The sequence below is a fragment of the Plecotus auritus genome (assembly GCF_963455305.1).
Source record: "Plecotus auritus genome assembly, chromosome: 5".
NCBI lineage: Eukaryota > Metazoa > Chordata > Mammalia > Chiroptera > Vespertilionidae > Plecotus > Plecotus auritus.
The window spans coordinates 89,378,195-89,388,432 of NC_137776.1; the positions used below are offsets into that span (position 1 = coordinate 89,378,195).

At 50.5% G+C, this 10,238-nt stretch overlaps 1 protein-coding gene across 1 annotated transcript in view; it reads left to right on the forward strand.

The window, feature by feature from the left end:
• MARCO (macrophage receptor with collagenous structure) overlaps window positions 1–9,455 on the forward strand; it is a 35,384-nt gene extending 25,929 nt beyond the window's left edge. The window contains exons 12-16 of the mRNA XM_080669001.1: window positions 4,689–4,733; window positions 5,574–5,672; window positions 6,171–6,215; window positions 6,766–6,942; window positions 9,201–9,455. Of these exons, the coding sequence (XP_080525127.1) occupies window positions 4,689–4,733; window positions 5,574–5,672; window positions 6,171–6,215; window positions 6,766–6,942; window positions 9,201–9,331 (497 nt within the window). The 3' untranslated portion in view covers window positions 9,332–9,455. The remainder of the gene's footprint in view (window positions 1–4,688; window positions 4,734–5,573; window positions 5,673–6,170; window positions 6,216–6,765; window positions 6,943–9,200) is intronic.
• The last annotated feature ends 783 nt before the right edge of the window (window positions 9,456–10,238 follow it).

The following is a 10,238-nucleotide window of genomic DNA, read 5'->3' on the forward strand; positions in this document are numbered from 1 at the left end:
TTGGATGAAAACAGAAATTACAGTGCCTTGGCTTGACCTGGGCAATAGCTAGCTTTCAATATCATGTGTTAATAATAAAAACAAGAGGTTTGTTCATTATCAACAATGCCTCTGGGCCAGACACTGTGCTTGGGACTTGATTCCCACAGTGTTATTTCATTTACCCCCACACTTGAGTTTCACCATCCTTCTACCTTACAGCCAAGGAAGCAAAGGCTGCCAATGGGTAAATGCTCTCCCCCAGGAGCTGAATCTGGGACTCAATCTCAAAGTCTGATTCCAAGTCAGTTCTTTTCCAGACTTTGTTGTGTAGAATAACACAGAGGATAGGACTCAAAATGAACAGAATTGCCCATACCTCCCACCCCACAGTAGGAGGGTAAATCCTGGCTTAGTCACCAAATTTCCCTGCTGTCACTAACCACACGCCAACCCATTCTGGTGAAATGTTTCCTCTCGCTCACACCTCTGGAGAAAGAGGAGCCATCTGAGATGAAGGATGGTGGCGAGGACCCCTTTCATCTGTGGGAAAGTAAACTGCGTAGCTTAGTAAGTAGGCATTACCACCCAGCAGAGCTTCTCCAATGGAAGTTTCCATTACCATTCACAAAGCAGAACTTAGTTTTTCTAACTTTTGTCTTTTAAACAATTGTCTTTTATCCAACCCCCAGAACTTGGTTTTTCTAACTTTTGTCTTTTAAACAATTGCAAAATCATTTAAATAATTTTTTTTTTTTTTTTTTTTTTTTTTTTTTTGCAAAAACAAACAGACAACCAACCAACCACACCTAAATGAATTTTAGCTCAACGTTCCATAAAGTTTGTTTGGAAATGAGGAGGACTCGCTTCAAATCTCTATTTTCATCTCATGGGCTAATGTTAGAAGCAGCCAAACCTTTAAGCTCCAAAACACGAATCTGATCAGAAATTTTGCATCTCAACAGCCTTCAAGTCCAAAATATAACAAGAACATGAATTTTCTGTTCTTTTATTTTCCTCTTGAGGCAAACCCAAAGTGCAAAATAACTTGAAATCTACTTTCTCATCTGTATTTTACAATGTTTTATTTTAAAGATAAGCAACAAAAATAATCCATAATAGCAATCAAATCCTATATTGTGAATTTACTTTCTCCCCATTCTAAGTACTGAGTTAGTCCAAGAATTTATTAACTTCTACCATCATATTAATATATTGTCACTTAGAATCTTTTCCTTGTTTTTCTCTAAGTTTCTTAGAAACATTTGCAGGAGTCTACGTGCCTCCCAGTTTTGGGTCAGCTACCCCCCCCCCCCCCCCCCCCGCTTACTTCTTGACACACAGCTCCATTTGTCGGTTATGAAATTAACCCTAAATTTGCCAGGCTGTACTTAGTCTGTATATCATGATGGGATTGAAGGAAGTTTCCTAATGTGCCGGAAATTTCTATGTTCGATCAGAGTCAGGAGACCTGCACTTCAACTTGGACTTGCCATTGACTATCGAGGTGACAGTGGGTGGGTACCTGAGCTCCCTGGTCTTCGTTTTTCCCTCTGTGAGGTGTGAGGAGCATTCTAGAATAATATCTGGGTCTGGCCAGCCCAGCAGCACTCTGGGATTGAAATAGCCAATTTTCCCCTAGAGCAGGAACAGTCTAAGACATTAGGCAGGACACCAGCTGAACAGTAAACAGTAGGAATGATGCTAAATGATGCTGGGGGGAGAAATATTCCCAAGTAAAGACCTGAGTAGATACATATGTTAGGCCCTCTCAGCTTATACGGTTGTGAGACCAGGAACCAGTCTGTTGTGGTCAAGAGGAAAAGCCAGCATCAGCCGCTTTCCAGTGTTGTTTATAGACATCTAGATCCTGTTTTCAACCTTTTCTCCCTGATGCAATCGGGTGCGGCATCACCTTGATTTGTTGTGAAGCAATTTCTAGTCCTTCGATGGGACAGCTGATGCCAGCCACTCTGGAGCGTCCTCTAGAGTCCAGAGGCCGAGAGAGAAACCATACAAACCCAGCTCTGTTCCTCCGCCTGAAGAGGGAAGTTTTGAAGACAAAACCACCACCCATTACACACATACTAGCAGCATTCAAGGCCAGAGGTTCTGGGAGTGTTCAGGCCTGGGAGGGGCAGGGACTCCTCACACACAGGAAGGCAGCTCGCAGGAGACTGACCATGAGCTGGGCCCAAAGATCGAATGAGATATGTTTGGGGAGGTGCCACTCCAAAGGCAGTCCCTGGACCAGCAGCAACACTCACCTGGTACTTGTCAGAAATGCAGTCTCAGGTCCCACCCAGACCCATCCACTGAATCAGCCACTCCAGGTGGGGCCCAGCACGTTGCTTTTTAAAAACCCCTGGGCAGGCGATGCTGAGTCACCCTCAGTCTGACTACGTTCAGGAGAAAGGAATGGCCCAGGCCAGCTGGGAGTATCCTTGGATCCAGGTGAACAGTGAGCCAGCTGGCCGCTGCAGGGCCCCGTGGGAGGCCGGCCCTGCAACCCAACCCCAACTTCACCTTAGAGAAATCCCTCCATCTTTGCATGAGGGCTTCCTTCTCCATAAAAAAGGGAAGTGGCCTGCCTTGCTGAGAGATGGAACAAGGCCGTGCAGGTGAAGCCCCTGGCAGGGTGCCTGGCCAGTGCAGCAGAGGCTGAGTCCCGGGAGGTGAAGGGTTGGGAGGAAGGGTGTGAGAAAGGAGGGAGGGTCAGGCCAAAGGGACCATGGACCTCGTGAATAAGGGCCTCCCTGTGGCTCCTTCTGCACAGGGTGTCTGTCAATTGGTGCAGCGGAGGCAGCTGGAGAGGGGAACTTCTTTGAGGGGTGAGGGGGCAATAAAGGGCGGTCACAGTGCTGGTGTCCCCGAGCCTTGCTTCTAGGGACAGGGTCTTAAGGTAGCGATGTCTGCAATGTGATGTGCCTTAGGATGCAGACAGAGAGGGCCAAGGGTCTACAAATGGACCATTATTTCACTTAGTCACAAGCAAAGACTTGTTTCCAACTGTGTCTTCACCTCCCTAATCTTGACACGTGATTCAGATGCAGGTGAGCAAAGAGGAAACGTCTGCCGCCCTCTGCTGTGACCTTGGGTCAACAGCAAACGGGGGCTGGCTGGACAGCAGGCCCAGAGGAGGAAAGGGAGGCTCAGGGAGGGACACCTGCTCAACGTCATAAGTGGGCACAGCCCAGGGCGCCTGACTTTGGCCACTTTGCTGCCTTGGGAGGAAGTGTGGCATCAGTGGGCAAGGCCAAAGGAGGCTTCACAGTCGGGAAATCTGACATTTTAGCAGGTTTTACAGGATTGATGGGAGTTCTCCAGGGCACCAAAGGGGTGAGGCATTCTAGACAGAAGGACCAGAGCACGAATAAGTGGCCTGGGTGAGCTGGGGCCTGCCTGCCAGCGTCAGGCCTTTAAGGTTCCCCTCCCCACCCCAACTCCCCCCTCTCCTAGAAGCAGCTCTGAGCCTCAGTCCTGTCTCCACACCGACGAGGGGCTGGAGCAGCTGTCCTCTCGGGACCTTCCAGTGCATCCTGCTTCTCTTGGTGCCAAGGCGTGTAGAGGCAGCTCGTGGCTTCTTGGACCTCAGTCCCTCCTCCCTAGGCAGCGCCTGGTCTCAGGCAAAGAATCTGAAAGGCTACCGGGAGCCAGGACTTCCTTGGCCCGTTATTCCAAGGTGTCCCAAATAGACCTGCCAGGCCTCCAGCTTGCCCTCCATTGACCAGCACACAGTAGGTGCTCAAAAAAGGCAGGCTCTGGGAGGTAGAAACTTCCCCACGTAGGAATTTCCCCCAGGCAGTTGGCAATGAAGGGAACTGTGGTTCCTGTTGAACATCAAAGGGCGGCCTTTGGTTGAGGCTGGGCTTACATCACGGTCAAGGGCATGGCGATGATCACCACCGCTGACTGCATTCCTGTGTTCTTCTCTAGTAACTGTTACTTCACATCAATATAAAGTTTCATTTTCCCAAGTTTGTGTAACTGATTTGGAGAGTCCTTTTTCTTTGAAATGACACTAATATTGGTCCTTATAATCAAGAGGCCATGATGTGGCTAAACCAATAAATTATTATCCCACAGCGGCCCATTCTGGTGCTGGGAACAGTGGACCTTCCATGGAAGTTAGTGAATGAGCAGATGAATGGGAGGGAGGGAGGACTTTTCACATTAGAACTACAAATAGTATCATCATCAGTAATTGCAGTGATTATTTTTCCATTTTCTGGACATGAGACCCTTTAAGCTGTACAAACCTTTAGCCACGCTGGGGGTCACAATAAAGTAAACCAACCAAACTATTGAACATCTATGTGGGTGAGGGCCCGCAGAGCTCCTGACTCTGAGTACCCTCCACAGTCTTTTGAAAAAAACAATAATTTTATTTTCAAAATATCTCTCAATTCTTTTCCAATAAATGCAACAGGAAGGAATGGACCTAGATTTAGATACCAAGTCAGGCTACCACTGGCAAGGAAGGCCAGCCAGTAAGTTCAGGGTCTGTCTGTCTAACTCAGATGTCTACCCAGAACATTTCTATCTCACCCCAACGCACGGTCCCATTTATGTGCTCTGCGGAACAGGCTTTAAAGAATTGTGAAGAACCAACATGTCTTTAATCAGACAAAGGTAGAGGTTGTCTAAGATTAAAAGTGTCTAATATCCAAGTTTTATTATCTTCTCACCTTCCTGTATTTTGATCTTAGGACTTCAAGGACAGAAAGGAACAAAAGGAGAATCAGGAATTCCAGGTAAAGGGCCGACTCTATTTTAATTTCCTTGCAATGATGACTGGAAAGGGCGAGGCTGGCTTGCTGACTTTGAACACACCGCTGTGACCTTCCCCCAGGGTGATCGGCCCAAGACCATTTGAGGCGAAGACTGCAGGGCACTGTTACACAAGCCTCAGATGTTCTCCCTGGGAAACCTGGGCAATGACAGGAATTCAGTGAAGTGAGGGGATAGGGAGAAGGTGGGGGAGGGTGGTAAAGGGTGAAAAGTGCCAGGAGAGCAGGTGGTCAGGTAGTGGCTTAGGCTGTGCAGCCACCATGGCGCCTCCAGTGCCCCCTCCCGCCCTCCCCCATTCTTCTCACTGGATTTACAACCTCCTCGCTCACAAGCCCTTGCTGGGAGTTGTTGTTGTGCTGGGTACTCTGCTCAGCATCTCTGTCTTCTCAGTGCCCGACCCCAGGGAGCGCCACAACAGGGCTTCTCAGACACAACGCTTGAGCAGTCTTCCTTCCTCCAAAACTGGACACTCTATTCCTATTTTAACTTACTAAGGAGAAAACGAGGCCTAGCAGCATTCTAGCATCTTCTCCCAGAATAGCTAGAACTTCCACACAATGATGTAGCCCACTGAGGACCAACCACTCTGGACTCCCGTCAGCAATTTCTCAACCAGCATTTACATGGGAATTGGGTGATTCGAGCGGCACCCTGCCCCTGAAGTTGGACCAAAGACACCAGCTGAATTTCCAAACAGTTCAGAGAGGAAACCTGCTGGTTAAGATCCACTCATGAAGCACCAAGGCTCTGGGGCCCCTTGTAAAGCAGGGCAGAGCATCTGACAGATGGTCCTTCTCCTCCAGGCCCTGCAGGCATGAAGGGAGAAAGGGGAGGCCCAGGCCTGGCGGGCCCCAAGGGTGCAACTGGACCAGGTGGCCAGAAGGGGGACCCAGGAATGAAAGGTAAGGCCCTGTTTCTCCTTTGTGGTTTCGAAGGAGAGGCCCTGATGTAGGGTCGTGGAGTTTTCAGAAGCAGAAGGTCAAGGTCTGTGGGTTCAGTGGGTGAGTTCTGAGCTGGGTTTGGTCTCAGCACTTAGCCTGCAGGTGCGCGTGAACGTGCACCCACTCCACACCCAGCGTGTCCGGCCACCCGCACAGCCTCTCAGCTTCCCACAAAGGAGATGTGTCCCCTCCCTGTCTCTTACTCGTCAAATGTCCCTCGCTAATCTAGCTTAAATCCCTCCTGCTGTGGCTTAGGTCCGTTTCTTCATGCTTAACTGTCGGAGCCTGTGGAACCTCCTGTCCTCTTAATGCCAGGTCACCGGCAAAGCTGGGACAAGAACCTGACCTCCTCCGCACGCTTCCTCCCTTCCCCCCTCTCCCCCGCTCCCGCTGGCAGAGGAGGGTGAGAGAGTCCTGGTCTGTTTCCTTCAAATCATGTGGTTTTTCTCCTTGTGACAGGATCTTCTGGGCCGCAAGGAGTAAAGGGAGAAAAAGGTCAGAAAGGTAATTGCTGTTTTTATTCTCTTTAATTTGTACTGTAGGGTCAGTTCTGTAATTGAACATTTGTGTGTGATCTGGGAGAGGCCTTGGTTCTCAGAGAGATGCCTCCTTTGGGGAAGGTTAATGGGCTTTCCCTTGAATGGGCCTGCTCATAGCACAGCTACAGCACAGCAACTCCCCCCTCCCGCCCTGCTCCCTCTTTCTTCCTCTCTCTTCCATTTCTTCCTCCTGTCTTTTCTCTTGCCTTCTCTTCATTTCTTTCTTCCTTTTTTTCTCTACTTTTCTTTTTTTCTCCCCACCACACAGTTCAGATGTGGTCGCCTGGATTTGCTAGACAAGCCACAGAGGCACCTGACCCTGTGGCCTCGTGGCTGTGGGCTCAGGGGCTGAAGGCTGCTAGCCAGGCCATGTTGGTGCCATTGGGGGTCTTCCTGGCCAAGCAAGGTCTTTTCCCCTCTAACTATAGAATATCCTTCATTGAAGAGGCAGAGCCTACACTCACGCAAGCCCCAGGCGGCCGTCCTCACCACTCGCACATGTGTTTTTCACTCAGGTGAATCCCTGGCAGCTGTCAGGATTGTCGGCTCTGTGAAACGAGGCCGGGCTGAAGTTTACTATAACAACGTCTGGGGGACAATTTGCGATGATGGCTGGGACAATTCGGATGCCACCGTCTTTTGCCGCATGCTGGGTTACTCTTCGGGAAAGGCCCTTTTCAATATGGTCCCTGGTAAGTGGTCCTCCACCAGCTGCCTCTTGCGGGAGGAGCGGCATGGGCTTTCTCTCCCTTTGGTTGCAAGTGACTCCATGTGGTTTGGGTTAAAAGAAAAAGATTGGTTCAAGCAACTGAAAAGATCTACAGCTCAGGGCCCTAGGCTTCCATCCTTGCGGCCTGGCAGACCTATGACCTTCCTTCCCCTGGCAGACCTATGACCTTCCTTCCCCTGGCAGACCTATGACCTTCCTTCCCCTGGCAGACCTATGACCTTCCTTCCCCTGGCAGACCTATGACCTTCCTTCCCCTGGCAGAACTGTGACCTTCCTTCCCCTGGCAGACCTATGACCTTCCTTCCCCTGGCAGACCTATGACCTTCCTTCCCCTGGCAGACCTATGACCTTCCTTCCCCTGGCAGACCTATGACCTTCCTTCCCCTGGCAGACCTATGACCTTCCTTCCCCTGGCAGAACTGTGACCTTCCTTCCCCTGGCAGACCTATGACCTTCCTTCCCCTGGCAGACCTATGATCTTCCTTCCCCTGGCAGACCTATGACCTTCCTTCCCCTGGCAGAACTGTGACCTTCCTTCCCCTGGCAGACCTATGACCTTCCTTCCCCTGGCAGAACTGTGACCTTCCTTCCCCTGGCAGACCTATGACCTTCCTTCCCCTGGCAGACCTATGACCTTCCTTCCCCTGGCAGACCTATGACCTTCCTTCCCCTGGCAGACCTATGACCTTCCTTCCCCTGGCAGACCTATGACCTTCCTTCCCCTGGCAGACCTATGACCTTCCTTCCCCTGGCAGACCTATGATCTTCCTTCCCCTGGCAGACCTATGACCTTCCTTCCCCTGGCAGAACTGTGACCTTCCTTCCCCTGGCAGACCTATGACCTTCCTTCCCCTGGCAGAACTGTGACCTTCCTTCCCCTGGCAGACCTATGACCTTCCTTCCCCTGGCAGAACTGTGACCTTCCTTCCCCTGGCAGACCTATGACCTTCCTTCCCCTGGCAGACCTATGACCTTCCTTCCCCTGGCAGACCTATGACCTTCCTTCCCCTGGCAGAACTGTGACCTTCCTTCCCCTGGCAGAACTGTGACCTTCCTTCCCCTGGCAGAACTGTGACCTTCCTTCCCCTGGCAGACCTATGACCTTCCTTCCCCTGGCAGACCTATGACCTTTCTTCTCCAAGAGTGACAGCAAAGGCTTGGGTCAATGTCTGTCTGCCCTGGAGCGGGAACGCGCATGGCTGCGGTGCCTGTGAGACGGGACTCTCTGAAGGGCTGCTGAGCTGCTGGGGCTTCAGAAGTGGGAAGCATGTCAGGGAGGATGGACCCAGGCTTCCCTTCCAGCTCCCTGGAAGCTAGAGGCCTGGAATGCCCACGCTGTGATCACGTTTAAGGAGAAGGTGGGAAGCAAATCAGAGCCGGAACTTCCTAAAATCAGTTTGGGGTGTTAGAGACTCAGCCTGTGTCCTTCAGCAAAAGGTTCAAACTTTCAATGAAGGAGTGAAGCCTGAGGCTGACACCATTTCTTCAGCTGTAAGGGCTGACCTGGCCCCTTTCTCCTGCTCCCACCCCCAAATGCTCTCTTCCCTTACCCCACCCCAAAGTGCATGACTGTGTTTTATTCTGAGTCCAGTTAGTTTGTAAACCAACGTTAAAATACACATTTCCCTTACATAGATTGCCACACTGTGGTGTAAATTTCTGCAGTCAAACAAACCAACTGGTTTCCTCTGAGCTCTGGGTCTGAAATCAGCTATATCAGAGAAAGAGGTTTGAGGAAGGTGAAGGCTTGGCAGGAACATGGATAGATGTGCTGTAGCAAGTTAGTGGGAAGAGAGGAATGCTGGGAGCGTGCAGGAGGAGATTTCAAGAGTTCATGGATTAGTATTAAATAACTTGGATGAGACTTTTGTCAAAAAGGATAGAAAACAGAACAGAGGCAGAGTCATTAAAAGAAAACAGCCCATGGGTGGGGGGCGGGGGCCGGATGGGAGAGATCAGTGGGGGGAAAAGGGGACATATGTAATACTTTCAATAACATATTTAAACAAACTAACAAACAAGTAAATAGATAAAATTTTTAAAAATGGCATCTTTGAGGAATAGCAAAAGAGAGCGAGAACAGTCCAGCGTCAGCACCTTGGGCCTGAGTGGGTGTGGGAGAAAGTGCAGTCTACCCACACTGGGAGCCCCCAGCCACCAACGGGCCACTTGGCTTCCAGCCTCATCCCATGCTGCTCCCCCTCCTGTCTCTGTGTCTAGGCTCTGGGTCCATCTGGCTGGACGACGTCGCCTGTCAAGGGACAGAGCTGACCCTGTGGAACTGCAACAAGAGTAACTGGGGCTCTCACAACTGCAACCACAACGAGGACGCGGGGGTGGAGTGCAGCTGACCTGCAGGCTGCTCTCCCCCCAATCCCCCGTGCCTGGGGGCATAGACACAGGAGGGCCGGCGCTCTCGGAGGCTCCCTGAGAGTGGGTCATTAATAAAACGCAAAGTGCTACCTGGTATTTCATTGGCCTTGGCTGAAATCACTAGTGTGTACTTCCCACCCCTTCTTGATGTGCCCACTCAGTGCACACAACACCGCATCGAGTTCTCACGTGCCCCTGCGCACAGGGACCTTGGAGTTTCAGCGTATAGCCAGGGGAGAGTGGGGGGCTGGGGGATCTAAGCGCAATGCAGTCACAATTAGTTGTGACCATCCCTTCAATCACTCAGATGTGACATCTCTCATAGCGAGTGGGTTCTCCCTCCAGCACTGGAACTATTCTCCAGCAAATGAAGAGGTTGGCATGTAATTGGTACCATGTTGCCTGATCAATAGGAACTGTACCTTTAAGCATGGAAATCAGCTCTCATTAGGATGTGAGCTCCAGCAATGCAGGGACTTTTGTCTGCTGTGGCCATCCCTTAGGGACTCAGTAAATATTTGCTCAGTGAACAACTGAATTAAACCAAGAAGGCAGAGCAACTCACCCTCTACGAGGAATTTGGATCCCTTTTCATTCTTCCCCTGGGATATACACTCTCTCTGAGTGCAATCACATTCCCTTCCTCTCTCTCTCTCTCTCTCTCTCTCTCTCTCTCTCTCTCACACACACACAGACACACACACACATTCAGAGGGACAAAAGAAGTTTATAAGCACAGAATAGTCAAAATCCTGGCATGGAATGTACTATCCGTGCCACTTAGCAGGGCTGTGGCTCAGCCATGCCCAACACTTGCCTTCCAGGGCTTTGGTTTTTATCTCTGAGCTGCTGATGATGTGCAGCTCTGTCTCCTGAGCTCCAGTC